Consider the following 19,564-nt stretch of genomic DNA (forward strand, 5'->3'; position numbering starts at 1 on the left):
ACAGGAACGAAAACAGATTTCTTACAGAGATTTATAATGAGAAATATTGACATCTTTAATGCAATTTAAAAAACCCTTCAAAAAGCTAAAATGCAATCAGAAGTCACTCGGAATGCCTTGCACAACATTTTTAACGTTATCATCCGGGTAGTTTTCACTGCAAAATTATCGTAGACTAATTTATTATTTTTTCCGTGGATTGAAACTTGAAAACCTAGAGAAGGCGTTTCAAAGGAGAACTTTTGGAAATTGTTCATACTTTTGAATGAACATCATTTGAACCCTGAGGTATACTCATGATTATCGAGTTATTAAACAAAATGTGAAACGAGGATAGATTGGGAAATAGTATAGTATCAATATTTTGAATAGAAGTAAAATTACAAATAGGAAAAACAGGTGCAAAGTAAACAACACTATATATAATACATACATGTATGTGAATAAAACAAGTGTAAATGCTCTGTGCAAAATCAAAAATGTGCCCTTCTGCTAGAAAATTGTTGCTATTATACAAATTGAGTATGCTATGATTTAAAAAAAAACCTATTGAACTTTATTCCCTATGCATATGTCCGTTACATTAAAAGAGTAACATCAGATTTGTAAACTTGATTATTTAACAATCGAAGTCTTTCATTTTCAACTTATAGTAGATCTCTCTCTCTCTCTCTCTCTCTCTCTCTCTCTCTCTCTCTCTCTCTCTCTCTCTCTCTCTCTCTCTCTCACACATAAAACATCATTATATAACACCATTATTATATCTTGTATCATTTTTAGATCAGTTTTATTTCTTACTTTATAAAATCAGACAATAATTTTTTCCCTTCGATTTCAGAATCAGTTGATTCTCAATACTGTAGCGTGAGCACAGAAATGGCCGAGTCCGTGACTCAACAGGCTGAGTTCCTGAGCGGAGAAATGCACAAAGCTTCCATGGGAGTCCACCAGATCTATCATTGTTTTCTTTTATAAAAAATTAAAACAGATTAAAACAACTTAATTATATACACAACTTATTGATAAAGGAGTAAATATAGAGTAAGAATATATAGGTGTTATTATATAAATAGTGCCTGTTTGGGAGGGTAACAGTTGAAATTGACACCCCGAGAAAACCATTGTCAACCGACGCGAAGCGGAGGTTGACAATGGTTTTCGAGGGATGTCAATTTCAACTGTTATCCTCCCAAACAGGCACTATTTAATTTGTTATACTGAATGTCTTAATTTTGAAGAAAATTTTATTGCTTTTATATAGGAATAACGTGAATTCTACAGCGAACCGTACGCGCATAATTTTCGCGCATGTAACAATTTTTAATGTTACCCGTTGCTAAGTGCGTTGCTAACGCTGAGGGTAATAGAACGGATTATGAACTGCGTCTTAACCAATCAGATTTCAGTATTTAACATGAAAGTATAACAAAACGTAATATTTGATGCTGCAGAATGTAGAGTGCAAGATATCAGAATATTTTATCATGATTACAAACATTCCTCTATATATTTATACATGCTTGACACAGAATTTAAGTTATGTTATTAAGAGAAAAATAAAATAAACCGTGTAAAATACTTAATATGTCTAAAGTTATTGGAATCATTTTTCTGAAGATGATTTTTTAAAAAGATTTTTACCTCAATTGCGTGCAGACCCATGGACGTGTGCACGCTGTGTTGTTGATGAGCCGTCAGCACGTACAGATAACAATGGCCGTGAGTCTTCAACGCCATAATGTGCTGTGAATTGTGGGAAATTAAAAATGTATTTACAGGTACAAGCTTATCTTTTAAAAAGGTTGGTATTGTTTATTCCAAGAACCATACGATTCATAGGTTTAACATATATACATCAGTGAACAAACATATGAAAACATTTTTAAAAAAGAAAAAAAAAGAAGAAAAAAAGAAAGACCATCATTATGATTGGTGTGCTAGCGCTGTAGCCATCATCAAACACAAAATAGATTTTTAAACCATTGGTTTAATTTTCTTACTTATTTAATTTATTTATTGATAGGAGGGCACAGTGGTGTATTGAAACTGTGTTGGGGGTGGGGTAGGGGTTTCAATTTAAAATTGCAAATATAAACGAGCTTCACATCCACAATGGCATAGCTCATTCACTGTGCTTAATCATTCTGTATCCACTGAAACAATTTTGATGTGTAAATTTTCAAGATCAGGTACTGTTTTGTAGCAATCAAATCTTCTCGGGCCTTTCCGGCGAGCTCGAAAAATATTTTTTTCTGAGCTTGAAGGTAGTAAAGAGAGAGCTAGCTATTGTTGTAATTTTAGAAATTATAACTTGGCATTATAAGACCTAAGCCAATGAACATTACTTTTTGATATTCACAATTAATCCAAAAACGTAATGATCAAATCATGTGTAGATGATAAAACAAACTTCACATGGTACAGTTTATCTACAGTAGAATAGTATACCCAGAATCCCCTACCATGAAGTCGAGCATGCGTATTCCAGTAAAAAAGACTAGCGTAGTTGCTAGCGCTCTCGAGCGCTAGCAATGAGAGAGAGAGAGAGAGAGAGAGAGAGAGAGAGAGAGAGAGAGAGAGAGAGAGAGAGATTTTTAATTTACTGTTTCAGCATCGTAGTGGAAAGACAATCCCTCATTAATGCCATGGTGTGGGTGGTGAGTTGTTGTAGAAACTGTCTAAATTTTTATGAAAAAAATCCATTTAAATAATTGATAACGTGAACCCAGAACGAGAATCATCATGATTAAAGAAATGTTAGACTTACCGTTTGAACAATACTAACTAGGACAAGCAATATTGACAACATTTTCTGGTTACGTGTTTCAGGACAGGTTTTCTGTCTTATCAGTCAAGCATATGCCAAGATAAACCTTTGACCATTGTTCCTACATATTCCTTTCAGACACTAGCTTGATTTAGGTATTAAAAATGTTTGATTGTTGTAATTGAGAATGGTACATTAATTAATATATTATTACTTTTGTTTTATAACTTTGCGTCAAAAAAAACCCCAACATTTGATGATTGGCAGCAATATGAGCGGTCGTCGGCATGAGGCGGTGACATACTGGGCAAAAGGGCGAGCCTTGTGGCCACACAAGCATCTAATTAGAAGTGCAAGTGATTGTTATTAGCCTCTGTTGCATTTTAAATCTAATTTTCGTTCAATAATAAAGTGGACACTTGACATTTTCCCATTTTTGTGTTTGCACCCATTACTTATCTTAATATAATGAACCGAGTCTGTGTCTGTACATTGGCTGATTGTCCCATTGATCAACATGAACAATTCATTCATGCAACCCGTGCATACATTGATTCGCCGCGTATAAAAAAATCGAATTAAATGAGATAATTCATAATTTTAAAAAAAGAGAGAAGAAAATCGTAAGATATGGCAGACATTCTGTGCTTAATAACAAGTATTTTGTCGAAAATATTTAGACAGAGTTTATTTACACCTTTGCTTACATTTATATTCCTAACTAATTTACACCATTGCTTAGATACTCACCACTCTAACTACTTGTTTGTTTGTTGTTGTTGTTTTTTTTTTGTTTACAGCGAACTAACACCAATGCCAAGAAATATAAACTGACAAGCTTGCTTGCTCCCATGCAACATAGATACACCCACTTACATACAACCATATACATGTACATACAACCATAATCTTATACCTTAATTTGGTTTACAAGTTTAGCTTACTAATACAATTCTAACATAATATACTTGTTAAGCTCAATCTAATCAAAACTAGACATGTAAAAGTTCGCTATCGCAGACGAGCAGTTTTAACAGTCTAATTTTAATTATATTGGTAACAGCTTAAATTTACTTGCATCCATTTCTACAACCATGTACCACTTGCATAATTGTGAACATGTTGCATCTACGTAATCAAAAACTTAAAATAGGACTGATATCTTGTTTTGGATCGCGTCTTTGGCGCAAGTAACGTTTGTTAATCAATGGTATCAAATGTCATCTATATTTCTCGCTATTTTTAATCACATTTTTGTCTTCAAATTTTTTTTATATACGTGTACCAAGTAAAATTCCCATGTCACGGAGTCTGTGAATATTCACGCCTGTTTTATGTAACCGAACTTCACTTTTAATCTGTTTTGATATTAAACGCCGTATGTTGCAACTACCTGCAACTGAACAGATCAGAAATAAACATCATTTTTGGGAGTTGATTTTTAATCAACTCTCCTATGCAGTCACTCTGGCAAACCGAAACTGAAACAGTGTTTGGACCTAAGCATAAATCATCACCGCTGACAAGATTTAGTTCTTGAAAATAATCCATAAATTCGATGTAATGTATCTTGAAGCATTGTGTTTTAAGAAATTTATTTATGAACACCTTGAAAATAGTCAGATGTTAAATAGTACGAACAATTTAGATATTTTTTGCAGTCGTATGTAATCATACGCCAGAGTTCAATATAGTCTCGTTCAACAATCGGCTGTCTCCGTAAACCTCCGACAAGCAGAGAGTCATTCTATTTTTAGAGGTTGCGTCATCAAGCTATCACGTGACCTGGTGTACACATTCTCTTGCTTGTGGGAGAGCCGAGCATCTGGTTGAACGAGACTAGAGTTCATTATTACTTGGATCCATACAATTTTTGGAATATTTCGATTACTAATACATAGTTTGATGGAATCAATTCTATCTTTAATTATTACACAACGCAATTCATACGGGGTTTTCTCGAAATTCTTGTCGGAAAAGTCCAAGAATTCATATTATAAAAATTTGCGTAACTCAAACACAGGTTATAAATTACTTGCCAAGCAAAGTAACATATTGTTATAATCGACATACTAGTAATCAACTCCCGTCAGTACTTCAGTACTTTGATTAATGTTAACGCTGATTTGAAAAACCAAATGGGGATCAAATGTTAATTTCCGACAATGCTTCACTCTGATAAAATAGCATCTCAGCAAGCTACATGTGAGAAGTATTCTTATTAATATTAGTATTAATAATTAGTAATTTTTTTATTAAATATTTTTATTAAATATTATTAATAATTAGTATTAATCAACCACAGCCATGAGATAATGGCCGTGAAGGTATGCGACAATGCATTTTTGGGAATTGATTTCAATCAACTTTCTTTCCTATGCAGTTACCCTGGCAAACCGGAAGTATAGCTGTGTTTGGACCTTAGCACAAATAATCACCGCCGACAAGACTTACAAGTAACACTTGAAAACAATCGATACATGTAAATTCGATGGAATGTATTCAGAAGCATTAATATTGTTTTTCAAAGAAACTTATTTATTAATATCTTGAAAAAGGTCTAATTTAGATAGTTACTTTAGTCGTATGTATTCCTACGCCAGAGTATTTCTACAGCGAAAGCGTTTGGAATCAAGTGCAAACTATACAATCAAAAGATTGAATCAGTACTGGCGTAAAATGGACTTTATTATTATTGTTCTGTTTAAGATTTGCTTGGATACACTTTTTCAGAAATATTTCGATTGCTGATACATAATGCATCGTAGGGTTTGATAGCGTTAATTCTGTCCTCAAATATTACACAACATGATTCATGTTTTTTTTTTGTCTGGTGCTCCGAATTCTTGTTGGAAAAGATCAAGAATTCATATTAGTAAATAATGTGTGTAAATATTCAAATAAGAAACTACTTGCCATGTGAAATTACACATAGTTGATTTTGAAATAAAAAAAATAATATTCAATAAAATCAACTCTCGCCAATACCTCGGTACCTTGATTTTTTCGGTGTTCGAATTTCACAAAATTACTTGTGTAATTATATATGTATGAATATGTTTCATTGGAAAGATCAATAAATCCATTGATATACAGTACATAAAAATTAATGTAACACATTTTCTCTAATGTTTATTGATGATTTCAACACATGGTATCTGAGAAACAGAATTGTCATCAAAATCCTGAAATTCTTGTCATCGATATTCCACAAATTTGTCAAGTAGCAGTCCTAAAATCTACAAAATACATTAAATAAAAATATTAGAGTCCCTCGAGCACTTATCAAATTATACTAGGCAACCTTATCTGAGTGCATATGTCGAAAAATAATAAACTTTTTGGACGATACTTAAAACTTTTAGTTGAATTAAGGTGGTATGGTACATCATATGGTGACAAACTTCCTATCAAAATAAACAATAAAATCCAGTTTAATAGTACAATATTTTTCTTTTCCAATATTGTTACCTTTCGGCGTAGGGCATTGAGTTAGAGCGAATCTGTAGGTCATAAGTTCGAATACCGCAGGGGCTTTCATAATTTTTACCTTTCCAAATATTTTTAAAATATTTTTTTTTTGGTCAAATTTTGTTACATTTGCAAATTTTAGACCGACGAAAGCCTTCGGTTATAATGTACTTTTATCCACATTAATATCGACAGGTCTCCCATACAGCCTTTAAAAACACATCAGTGGCGGTGTCTCTACGGCTTTATATTACAATGTACCTTCAGATAGGTACCAATAATGACATTATGACATTGTTGAAAGTCTACACATTAGTCAATAAGAAACAATAAAATTTTGACAAATGAATCACAATTTTCTTTTCAAGATACATGTATCTAACGTACACCAAACTTATTTTCTGAAATTAAGTATTCACTTTAAAGAAAACATTTATTTTAACTGACAAGAATTACGCATTCTGTCTTACCGCCGAAGCTTGTGAATGGGACCATCTTTTGGGAGGTAGAATCGCACTTTTTTTCCTCTGAAATAAAAATCTATTGATACGAAGAAAACGTAAACAGTAAAGACGAGCGAATCAACTTGAATAGTTTGAATTAAGACCTTTAAACTACTTGTAAAACTGTAATTATCAGTTTGTTATTATCTTTTTGATACATTATTTTTTCCGCTAAAATTCATATTCAAATTCAAGTTCAATCTATTTATTTCATAAGATCCGAAAATATCCATGATCGTGATTTTTCATGAGAACGAATGCGAAACCTTACACCGCCATTGTCTAGAATCGTGTCGCCACATATCGTAAAAAAAATCATGAAAATGAAAATGAAACTGATCTCACATGTCTGGACACTTACTGATTTTTCTTGGAACCCGTCTCGTTTGCAAGGTCTGGAGCACAATATATCTTCCATTGGATCCTGCAGCTTTTCCTCTATATACTTTAGGTGCGTGTAAATTTCATGTATCTGGAAAACCAAACACTTTTTGATTGCACAATAAAACCTGAATTGTACGTTACATCAAAAAAAGAGAATTTTCTCCCTCGTTTTCAATTTAAGTCTATTTTTCCCTCTTATAAAAAAAAACAAAAAACATTTTAACTAGACCTTGGACTTTCGGTAGGATGCAACTGTCCTTTTCTTGCGTTAAAACAGACTGCGTAGTCTTAGCTCAAAGGCCAGCCAATTTTGTTGATTTCAAAGACCCATGGCTGAGTAGCCAGCAATGAAATACTAGTAGACTACGTCACATTGCTGTTTGACACAACTACCCAAAGTCTAAGCTCTTTTTGACAAATTTATTCAGAATGTTATCATTGTATTCACTGTTTGAGTATAAATGCAAACGGCAAATATCCTAACATGTGTTATTGAACCAAAACCAAAAAAAAAAAACAACAACAACAAAACGAAAAACAAAAAACAATTTCCCCCAAAAAAGGAAAAAATAGGAAGTAACTAGTAAGAAGCCTAGTCTTTAGCTAGAGTAAAATATATATTTTTTCATCTATATTGTTTAAAAAACCCTTGAATATCAAATATTTACTGTGCGAAGCTTTGGAAACCAAAAAATATCCCATATAGCATATACCAGTGCCCTTGCCCCTTGGTATATGTTACATGTAGAAATACCGTACATTTCTTCATATTCTATACCTTGGTCTAGAAACCAATACAACACTAAAAATTTGTTGTAGTGTTGGTAATCGAGGTTCAGTACTTGGTATTAGCCGAAGTAAAAAAAAAAATTAGAAATTGCAAAAATTAATATCAGTTTTCTGCTTTAGAAGCCAAATAAAAAGGTTATGCCTACTTTTATAAACTATTAAATAGGCAAACCAGCCTGAAAGTTTGTTTTGTTGTCAATTTTCCGATTTTAAAAAAAACTTGAAGGAGAAACTATAAAATGTTACAATGAGAACCGTTGAAGTTATTGAGATACGATTTTTTCTTCGATTCTACACGAAAATACCCCAAATATCACCCCAGATAGGTGACGATCAAAACTTCACAACTCCATCAAATGAACATCTTCGCTCCCCATATGGGGAGAGAAGTGAAAGGAAAAGTTAACCCATGGCTAGCGAAGATGTCAAATGAATGGCTTTACAATGAATATTTTAATACAAGTGTTGATATGAAATGTGACGCCAGTTCCGATGGTTACAAAGCCAAGTAATAGGAAAAAAAATTTGATTCTTGTTTTCTTGTTTTCAGCTTGTTACCATTGAAGCAGTTCACAATTTTTCATTCTTAAAATGATCTATTTGCATTGCCCTATTACTTGGTACGAATGTTTTCCATTTATTTAGCTTTTTCATTTTAAACCAGATAACTCTGTGTCAGACTGCCAGTGCACGGTGGTATTTTTGCACCGGTCTAAGCAGCATTGATTTTTGGGAGTTGATTTTAATCAACTCTCCTATGCAGTTACTCTGGCAAACCGAAAGTGAAACAGTGGTTGGACCTAAGCACAAATCATCACCACTGACAACACGTAGATCTTGAAAATAATAGATAAATTCGGTGTACTGTATGCTGTACCATTGTTTTTAAAAGAAACGTATTTATAAATACCTTGCAAATAGTCAGATTTTATATAGTACGAACAATTTAATTGTTTTTTGTAGTTGCATGTATTCCTACGCCAGAGTTAAATAGAGTCTCGTTCAACCAGACGCTCGGCTGTCTCCGTAAATCTCCGACAAGCAGAGAGTCTCTCTTGGTTGTCTGATATTAACGGAGACAGCCGAGCGTCTGGTTGAACGAGACTAGAGTTCAATATTGCTTGGATCCAGACGTGTACAATTTTTAGAAACATTTCGATTACTGATAAACAGTTTGATGGAATTAATTTTATCTTTAAATATTACACAACATGTTTCATACGTTGTTTTTTTTCGAAATTCATATTATAAAAATGTGCGAAATTCAAATACAGATTAGAAACTACTTGCCAGGCAAAATAACATATCGTTAATTTTAAAATTGATAATAATCAATAAAATCAACTCCCAACAGTAATTCAGTACTTTGATTACATATTAAAATGGATCATAAATGCCATCAAATTAAAGATCTTCAAAGAGCTGGACACAACTCCCCAATAGATTGATTATCTTGCTTAAAGGGAATCATCCATCTTTTAAAAGTAAACAATCAATCCTTTAATTTTGAATTTTGAAGCATTTTATTCTCGTTGAACAGAATATTATCCGGAAGATTATTTTCTCATTTTATTAATAGTTAGGGCCCACTTACTACGTATATGTTTTAATCTTTGACATTCATTATATAGCTTCGTTTCACTAAAATCCATTAGCAAAGATTTCTTACGGAAGCCTCGATAATTGATAACTGATTATTCTGTACACTTGTTTGCTCGAACATAGAAGATAGAATTATTCATTCAAGTTTTGTTTTATTATATATCGAAATATAGTGCAAAGATTTTCTCTTATCATTTTTTAATTGTGCATTGATACCACTCAAAAATATTGATTTTCTAAAGATGTTCAAAATGTTAACACCTATAGGAAGTTTTAACTATTCGCTATATATATGACTATCTTTTGTAAATTCTAGTGGGTTCGGAGAGATTAAATTATTTAGATCATATCTCAGAGAAAACCATGCAAAATGATCCAGTGGCTAGGTTCTCCTATTGACTTCGAAAATTGTGAACAATATCTAGTAGCCTATATTTTCATTTGTAATTCATACAAATTATATTTGCTCTCATGATAAAGGTACATGTATAAGTTGCATGGGCCTGTTACTAAAAATAACCCTGATTACACTGTTTTAGTGATTTTGGAGAGGTAAAATAAGAATGCATGACTGAAATATATTCCCATACTGTATAGGTTTTAAAAAGGCACAGGTTAGTAGTTCTTAAACATAATATAGTCAATACAACTGATATTCCTTTAGGGTCATGAAATTGGCATTGTGCCCAATTAAAAATTCAATTTGGATTTCAATTTCTCCTGCATGGCCCAGCAATGTTATCTCAATGATCACAAATTCTGATTATTTCGTCGTAAAATGATACTTTAAATTGGAAAATTTGCATTCGATGCAAAATAATTTCAACGAGGTAAAACCAATTTAGTTTCGTTTTGCAGTAGTGAAGGGCTTCTATAAAGATTATATCATAACGGTCAATTTTGTAAACTCTAAGTACTTTTCTTTGGCGGGATTTTAACCATATAATTGAGTTTTTGGTTTATCTGAAATATGTTAAGAGAATTACTGTTTAGGATATTGTTTGTAGTAATGTAACAGTTCGAAATAAGTGCATTTGAAATCTTGCTTTGTATGCTTTCATTATGTCATAAAGCATTATTATTTGAAATTGAGATATTGTTTTTAACGCCACCTTAATCGATCAATTTCCAGAAAAAAGAAAATGTTTAGAATCTGAGGTGTTTAATTTGTTTTTGTTAAAGGTACATGGTGACGCACAAACCCATGATTTAGCAAATTTTCAATTTTTTCAAGGTTTCCACATATTTTATAAATCATATGAAAAGATAAACTTTTAAAAAATTACGGTGTTCGAAAGTAAATAAATCAAATTAAAAAGAGAAAAATAGAATTATGCGTTGGGCCAACACAAAAATTTTGAGTTTCCATTCCGCTTCATAGCCACGCAAGCGCAGGGGAATGTAAATACTGCAGCGTGGCATTCATCATGAGCCAAAAACTCTCATAAAAACACGATGTCTTCAAGAACTATATATCCATTATGATACATTCTCTATTAATGCATATTTCTTACCACAGACATCGAATAGCTTCGGATTCAAATTCTTTTTTCAGTGTGTCAATCCCATTGTAACTATATGTAGATAGAAATCGCAATCACGTGACACTAAACCAATGTCCAAGACAACTCGGTTTGTTTACATGTGAAATTTGCGGATGAGATTTAATGACCTGTAAATTGATAGGTGGAGACTTATGATGTGTGAAACCTTCCGTATGATGAAATTTTAGAGTAGCTCTTTTTATTTCCGTTGTCATAATCAAAAAGTGAAACATCTATTTTGAGTCACCGTGCCACTTTAAAATTAGATCCCTGTTATCTCTCTGTCTGTCCGTCCGTCCGTCCATCATCTATCTATCTATCTATCTATCTATCTATCTATCTATCTATCAAGTCGTAATCCCTTAAACACGGTACCAAAAAAATACTTTTAAAGTAATCCGTACTGTTGACTGGGGCATACTGTAATTGCTACTGAGATTTGAAATAGATTGAAAACAGATCCAGCAGTGGTGGGTTGTTAACCGCCATTCCGATCCCTGAAATATATACAATTTCATGAATTGTTACCGTTTTGGAGCATTAGAAGTTTTAGTGTCACTTTTTTAAAAGCATTGTTGGTATCCTTTTACTAATAAAGGGTAAAAGCATGCTTGTCTGCGATTGTGCATGGACGCTAAATTACATTAGTGAGCAATGAGTTTGGTTTTTTTTAGATTCTCTTTCAAAGAAACCACAAAAAATATAGTAATGATTCAGAGATCAAAAACCTACGCTGAAACAAAGCGCCCTTTTACATTTTCAAAAAAAAAATAAAAAAAAATAAATAAATAAAAAAACAATTTTTTCAATGGCTTTCGGAAAGTGATGGACACATTTTTTCACAGCAAAAGTTATAAGCATGAATATAGCCGATAATTTAAAAGCCTAAAAACGAGAGAAACATCTGATCATTTAAACGAGATCTTTACTTCTGAGCTATTGTAATTTCTTTTCTCTATCTATCGTAAATAGTAAAAATACAACACATTTGTAAAACATTTTATTTAACACTATTCCACGATATGACTGCTTACACACCATTTGCAATAATATTGTAATAATTCAATAATTCTAATGTAAAGTACCACAAGAGAAAAGAAGTTAAAAGACTGCTGTGATGTCATTCCTTTGTTCCAGCAGTGTAAAATTTTACATGTGACAGTCCGATATTAGTGAGCTTCTTAATATCAGACCGTTACCAGTGGTTACAGTACTGATATCATTTAAGGTACCTCACTACACCTACACTTATACTTTTTGAGACACTGCGTCTCAAGATGGCGATTTAAATGTTTTGTTAAACTGTTTATATCGTTCGATTGAAAATGTAATTTTTCATCCAAAATTGCACATCTTTTTTGCCTATTAGACCTTTATACTTCTTATTCATTATGATATCTTTTATAATCAAGTAATTTTCTGCTGATTTGAGAAAATATTTCTCGGTGCAGTGAGCCACCTTTAATTTTTAAGTACGATATATCCCGAAAAGAGTTCTGTATGAACGGGCCTCGAAACTGTCAGATATTTTTTCATACAGAACTGTTTTCGGCATGTATCCTGAACTAATCTCGATTAAAATTAAACATTAATAAAAAATGGGGAATAAATTGTATTTTGAAAAACAAAATAATGACCAAATATTGTCGAATTCATATGTCAGATAGGTACAACTATTGGGGAACGGGGATATGTATTCCAATTCAACACATCAGAGAAATCTTTATATTTTGAATCTATTTTTTTCCACTTAAAATATAAAAGCATACCTTCAGATTATTTATGTCGTATCTTCTGATGACTATAAAAAATTACATACGGGGTGGATGCATTTTTTAAAACCATATTCGATATATGATCATGAATGAAGTATTGTGTAAAATAGAAATATATATTCTGATGAATATAAAGAGACATGATTTAAGAAATTATTTTCAAAGCAAGATATAATTTATATTAGATATTAATAGCATCTGCTGGATTTGGAAATAGACACAATGAAGGTTAAAAAAAAAAGGTTAAGAGAATGTTTTTCTTGATAATGCATATCAAAACTTTTATTATGATACAATCTGTAGGGAAAAGTTTGAAAATACAGTATTTACATTAACCAAGTATGATTCCCTCTACTTCTTACGGAAGTTTATAGTCAATTCATAGCTCCATAAAAACAGCTAAACTGAAATCTACACGCCCCGTTTATCGATTTGTTGTAACCTACAGCGACCCAAGAAAAATCACGGACTGCACGAAATAATCATGATGATGTCAGACTCAAAGTCTCACAGGAGACGATTTGGTTGTTTCTATTTTTAGCTAACGTACTCATGTTCATAAACAGTGATTTAGTAAATTTTAATTACTTATTACAATCAATTTATTAATTAGTTAAAAGAAAGATGTAAATATAAACGTCAATAAAATGCTTTTTTTGATGATCCATTCGGGTTATGAAAGTAGTGATCATTGCAGAAAAAATTACATAACCCGCGTTAGCGGGTTATGAATTTTTTCTGCAATGTCGCTACTTTCATATCCCGAAAGAATCACCAAACAAAAGCATTTTATTGTTGAAGAAAACCGAAATGAGCCAAAATTGGATTCATAAGTAAGCAAGTTTATTTTTGCTAAATTGGTATGTGTAATTGTAACTTGTTATATGTGAATACCATTTTCTCATTTGAAGGGGCCTAGTCACGATTTTGGTCAAAAAATTTTCTCTGAATTTAATGTTTAAAATGCTTTAGTGATGCATGTTTAATAGTCAACAAAAATTTGAATGTTTGTCATCGTGTTATAAGCGAGATACAAAACTAACAATTCTTTGTCATGTAAACAAAGCTACGTCATGTTTTTGTTAACGTTTTGAATGTTGAGGTTAAAATTTCAGTTTTAAACCCCAAATGAATATGATTAAACGCTAGGAACTATTTATTCATGTTTGAAACAAATTAAAAATAGAGAGAAATTAGCTTGAAAAAGAACTTTTATCGATATATTGAATAAAGTAAACAAAAACATGGCACCGGCTTTGTTTACATGACAGAAAATTGTGAGCCCTGTCCTTACAACTGATGCTTAGATTTTGGTTGATCATTAGAAATGCACTTCCAAAGCATAATAGACAATAAAAGTAGTAAAATTTGACCAAAATCGTGACAATGCCCCTGGCCTGTATATGTGGTGTCTTCCCACTTAGCCAACATTTTGAAAAAAATAAAGGTAAAATACAGGGAGATCTGTGTTGGCTAAATGGAAAAGGGGTGTAGGTTGAGAACAAAAGAATTTAGTTACAGGTAAGCTATAGTCTGTTTTCACATTAACAGGGAGGAAAAAATATGTTCGCCTTCAGGAGAATGAATATCAGAGAATTTCAGAATGTTGCCTAAGTGGGAATAAACCGTATTTGTAATTGGGTCATGTGTTTGGTTATTAAAACTTATTGTAAATGATTGCAGCGTTTTTCTCAAATCGTAAAAGGTAATTTGTAGATAAAATGAAGAGATACAATTAAAGTTTACCAAGAAGTATCGACATTGTTGCTACAGAGGACAGTAACAAAACAAAAAGAAGTCGCGTTGAAACAAAAAGACGGTCAGAAAAATCGAAAGGTTTTTTATTCCTTTTCAAAGAAAACAAAATTTACGTTACCTTCACAGGCACTTGTTTCTATAGTAAAAGTTCACCCTTATTGTAGTGTGTCACAGAAACAAGTACTTGTGGTTACCATGCAAAAGACGACAGTTCCCAGGCTCTCCCCCACCAGGTGGGCCTTCTGTAGGTGGATGCTGCGGTAGAAGTCAGGCCGGTCCGGCAGCGAGTGGTTCACGTAGGACTTAGAGGTATCTAAGTGAACACAAAAACAAACATGTTCTCACAGATAGAAGAGAGACGGATGTTCCTGGCAAATTTTATGCTTTATTAAATTCATTAAGATGTTACGCTCTGCATCAAAATATGGGTAATTGATAAAATTTTTGAGCTTAGATATATTTGGAGGTTTTTTTTTTCGTTTACTAAAATGTAATGACCAAAATTATAATTTTTAATTTTCAACGGGTGATTCATGGGTAATTTATGACCACCAAGCCTCATTTAGGAAGGTGTATTCATCTATATTTACGGTTATGGACACAAACAGATCTGTGTATTTAATTGATTGATAATTTGATTTATTGATTTGTTAATTAATTGATTGATTGATTGATTCAGTGACTGAATGACCTGTTGAACACAATTTGTATTTATACAATATATATCGCTTGTGGTTTTTTTTTTGTTCTTTAAAGTGTGCAACTTGTATACTAGTATGATCCATCATGCAATGTGTACTGTTTTACGCTAGATGTATCTTTATAGGGAAGCTATTGAACATTCATGGATAAAATACAAAAAAAAAATTCGTATACTAGTATGTATGGTGTTCCGATGGGGCCACTTCGACCTTCGCACTTTCGCCTTTAGGTCGAAGATGCGAGAGTGCGAAGTTGCGAAGGCGAAAGTGCGAGAGTGCGACGGCGAAGGAGCGAAAGTGCGAAGATGCGACGGCGAAGCGCGAAGATGCGAAGGCGAAAGCGCGAAGGTGCGAAGGCGAAGGAGCGATACTACTATCGCTTCCTCGCCTTCGCAACTTCGCATTCTCGCCTTCGCACTTTCGCACTTTCGCCTTCGCCTTTTTTGATAGCATTCAGAAAGTCTCGGTCTATTACATAGAATTTGATGCAGGCACCGTACTCGCAAAGGTTTTCCGATTAATCCATGATATCATTGGTACGCATGCGCTAAGCCATTGTGCTTACTATGAATGTTTATAAATATTTTAATGTGTATATGTGACATTTATGTTTACCAGTGCTGGCTATGCCTAATCGTTATATACTCCATATAAAATGTAAGGTCCGCCATAATGTATACATATGCACTTCCAGACTCCTGTCACTTACCAGCTGTCTGTTTACCGTAGATCAAACACAGTAACATTCTAATTTCATTATGCGACACTCCTTGCTGGTGTATGGATCTAGAGGTGGAGAGGGGGTCCCCCCCCCCCGGAAAATTCAATACTAATAACTTCAATAACTTCACACATGCAGTAAAGGGAGAGAGAAGGTCCGGATCTCATCCCCCAGGAAAATTTAATTTTATTAAATATATATAATAAAATCTCCAAAATATGTCTCGGAACCCTCCCCCACCCCCGACAAATATAATTATTTATCCACCCCACCCCCTAGAAAAAGTTATGGATCTGCGCAGGCTGTTGAAAATAAATTCTAAAAAGTCCATCGTCTGCCTCAGATGTCCTTTTATACAGCTAAAATTGTCTTTAAACGATAAAGAGCTCCATAATTATAAAAAGGCGAAGGCGAAAGTGCGAAGATGCGAAGGCGAGAATGCGAAGTTGCGAAGGCGAGAGTGCGATATTAGTATCGCTTCTTCGCCGTCGCAACTTCGCACTCTCGCCGTCGCAACTTCGCGCTTCGCCGTCGCATCTTCGCACTTTCGCTCCTTCGCCGTCGCACTCTCGCACTTTCGCCGTCGCAACTTCGCACTCTCGTACCTCGACCTAAAGGCGAAAGTGCGAAGGTCGAAGTGGCCCCATCGGAACACCATAAGTATGCCTTGTAATTCAAAGCAATGTATTTTGAATTGGATTCAGTCTTTCAACGCCCTTGCTTAAGGTAGCAACTTCTAGTAATCTTGATGAACATTTTTTTTGCATACCTTTGGTGCTAAACTACAAGTTAATACTTTTTTGCTGAAAAATGCATGCTTGGAATCCCAAAAGGAACAGCGTTTTATTTTTTTTTTTAATTGTGAACTCAAAAATCCATGCGAAGCCTTTATTTTTTCTTACCCTAATCAAAGACCAGATTATTCAACATTATTCTCACTAATTTGCGAGCTTATGATAACTTAGTACAAAGTTTAATTGTATGGTAATTGTTAACACATACAAAGTTATCATTTACAATTTTGGATTAAAAGGACATAAACGTATATACTTAATAAATTAAAATTAATCTTTTTATTCCGAATTAGAATCCCAAAATGAGAAGCCCGAGAGCCAATTAATACATGTATTCAATTTTTTTAAATTTTGAAATAAAATTCAAAACTTCCTGTCTGTGATTGATCAAACTGAGTTTTTTTTTTAAATAATAGATCATAAGCGAAACGCCCTAGCAGAAATTAACAAAAATTATAATACTTGGCAAACAATAAAAATTATTGCTGAGTATCTATTATTCAATTAATCTATTCAATTAATATAAGTTATTTGAACGTTAAAGTTAACGTTTCATCTTATTCGGAACATATATACATCGTCGGCGTGACCCCCCCCCCCCCCCCCCGAAAGCGAAAAAAAAATGTGAGAAATAAATGATTGATATCAATGCTAAAAGACAAAAAGCGTCTCTATTTTACAATTTCGTTTCAACGATTGTCATATGCGAGTATTTTGTTTAATTAGATTATCATTAACCGAGTAATGCATTCATGTCTTAATTATACGAAAAAGTCCAAACATGTCATGTTAAATGTGTATATGTGGATATTAACCATTATTCATTGATAATTTTTTTTACATCTTTTATGCAAATTGGTTATCAAATTGTAACACAAGTTTTTCAAGTAAAAAAAAATATATATTCCAATCATTTCAGTACATTGTTAAAAATAAGTAAGAAATACATACTGCAGTTGTCAATTTGTATGAATATACAAACTCCGGTTCCGATAAATGAAAACAATATGGTGAAAAACCGCTGCGGATGCATTGTACACGTTTAAAAAGGAAAAACAAAAATTTCGTTTTAGAAAACTCTTATCTGATCTCTATTATATATATAATAGTTGGTCTCGGTGTAAGCGATGGAAAATTAAAAGCTTTTATTTGATTACTTTGTATCCAATTGACGAGTAGCATAGTAAGGTATCAGCTTTTTACAGGTTTTTTTTTACCAATGTGTGGGAGTTTGAACGCGGTATCAATTTCTGTGTCCAATAAAAGCGATTAGTTTAACTCTTCCAGGAACATTAAGCCATATCCATAAATAATAAAAAGGCCGTGAACTCGTTCACCTATTGCGTTGAAAATTGATGATGAATTTATAATTGATGTGATTTTACAATTGTTTTCTCTTTATAATACATGTATAATGTTATATGTAAAGTAAAACTCGTTAAGTACGAACACGAATATAGCGAATTCTCGGATATAGCGAGGTTTTTTGGAGTCCCCGGTAAAATTCTTAATAAAACTTTGCAAAATTTAACCGATATAACGAATTTATGGATATAGCAAACTAATTTTGAGTCCCGTAGAAGTGAATAATAACTTTTATAAAGAATCTATTTACAGTTTAAACAGTTTGCTCTTCCATGCATATGATGAATTTATAATTGATGTGATTTTACAATTGTTTTCTCTTTATAATAGATGTATAATGTTAAATGTAAAGTAAAACTCGTTTAGTACGAACACGGATATAGCGAATTCTCGGATATAGCGAAGTTTTTTGGAGTCCCCAGTAAAATTCTTAATAAATCTTTGCAAAATTTTACGGATATAACGAATTTATGGATAGAGCAAACTAATTTTGAGCCCCGTAGAAGTGAATAATAACTTTTATAACGAATTTCTTTACAGTTTAAAAAGATTGCACTTCCATTTAACATAACAGATTGAATGAATTTATTTTCATATTTTAAATTTTTCAATTCACAATCCGATTATTAAAGGTATCAAAGTAATGCATTTTTATTTTTAGCCTCATTTAGCAAAATTTATAGTCTTGTAAAAAAAAACCATGCATATAGTGCATTCGCCATAGTTATTATTACGAATTCGTTATATGGAAATAACGAATTACAGGTATAACGAAGTATGTCCACTGTTCCCTAGGACTTCGCTATAACCGAGTTTTGTACAACGCATTTGAACTCATGTTGAATATTCAGTTTTTGTTGGAAAACATACTGCTTTAAAGACAGTCCACATCAGAGAAGCCAATGAAACATTTTCTATTATTAATTGTTTCAATATCTTTGGAATGACACCTGTTCATATTTCATCACATTAATTACATTACCTCACATTTTTGCATGTTCACATTGCTTCAAACCTTTCATTTAAATCTCCTTCCATTTTTTTTAGAGAGTGTTTCGACTGAGCGTCATCATGTTCCCTAATGATTAACAGTTACGCGGTTCTTCGATTTTCCTGTGCCTGGAGTAAATGATAGGTTCATGTACTATCCTTTATATTTCTTCAGATAAAGAACTGAAATTAATTTTAACACAGAATTAAGAAAAAGATTTGACCATAGTATGATAAAACTGGAAACTAGAATGAATATGTGAACTCCATGGAATGACATCGTATATATAAAGATGAGTCAATGCTTAAATTTCATGAGTTCTTAAATCATTGTTCACCACTGTATAGTTAGACAATTCCAGGATAAAATGTAAAAATAAGAAAATTATTAAGATACTTT

At 32.7% G+C, this 19,564-nt stretch overlaps 2 protein-coding genes across 2 annotated transcripts; both read right to left on the minus strand.

Annotated features, from left to right (window-relative positions):
* Nucleotides 1-803: 803 nt before the first annotated feature.
* On the minus strand, nt 804-2,850 carry LOC117691754 (uncharacterized). Its single transcript, XM_066072363.1, has 4 exons — nt 2,768-2,850; nt 2,604-2,678; nt 1,642-1,743; nt 804-966 (listed from the first exon to the last, which is right to left on the minus strand). The coding sequence occupies exons 1-4, from the start codon at nt 2,807-2,809 to the stop codon at nt 841-843; spliced, it is 345 nt and encodes a 114-aa protein (XP_065928435.1). The 5' UTR covers nt 2,810-2,850; the 3' UTR covers nt 804-840.
* A 3,013-nt stretch (nt 2,851-5,863) lies between these two features.
* LOC105336142 (uncharacterized) lies at nt 5,864-18,193 on the minus strand. Its single transcript, XM_020070566.3, has 5 exons — nt 17,761-18,193; nt 14,788-14,906; nt 7,103-7,213; nt 6,709-6,765; nt 5,864-6,006 (listed from the first exon to the last, which is right to left on the minus strand). The coding sequence occupies exons 1-5, from the start codon at nt 17,840-17,842 to the stop codon at nt 5,965-5,967; spliced, it is 411 nt and encodes a 136-aa protein (XP_019926125.1). The 5' UTR covers nt 17,843-18,193; the 3' UTR covers nt 5,864-5,964.
* Nucleotides 18,194-19,564: the final 1,371 nt, after the last annotated feature.

This window comes from Magallana gigas, chromosome 9 (genome assembly GCF_963853765.1).
Source record: "Magallana gigas chromosome 9, xbMagGiga1.1, whole genome shotgun sequence".
NCBI lineage: Eukaryota > Metazoa > Mollusca > Bivalvia > Ostreida > Ostreidae > Magallana > Magallana gigas.

What these genes read in the sequence shown, in the direction of transcription:
- LOC117691754 (XM_066072363.1), bottom strand. Translation starts at nt 2,809, where the DNA reads ATGTTGTCAATATTGCTTGTCCTAGTTAGTATTGTTCAAACG. An exon ending in TAGTTAGTATTGTTCAAACG is followed by an intron (nt 2,679 to 2,767) that starts GTAAGTCTAACA and finishes ATAAAAATTTAG; the next exon opens with ACAGTTTCTACAACAACTCA. An exon ending in TCCACTACGATGCTGAAACA is followed by an intron (nt 1,744 to 2,603) that starts GTAAATTAAAAA and finishes CACAATTCACAG; the next exon opens with CACATTATGGCGTTGAAGAC.
- LOC105336142 (XM_020070566.3), bottom strand. Translation starts at nt 17,842, where the DNA reads ATGCATCCGCAGCGGTTTTTCACCATATTGTTTTCATTTATCGGAACC. An exon ending in CATACAAATTGACAACTGCA is followed by an intron (nt 14,907 to 17,760) that starts GTATGTATTTCT and finishes GTGTTCACTTAG; the next exon opens with ATACCTCTAAGTCCTACGTG. An exon ending in ACGGGTTCCAAGAAAAATCA is followed by an intron (nt 6,766 to 7,102) that starts GTAAGTGTCCAG and finishes TTTTTATTTCAG; the next exon opens with AGGAAAAAAAGTGCGATTCT.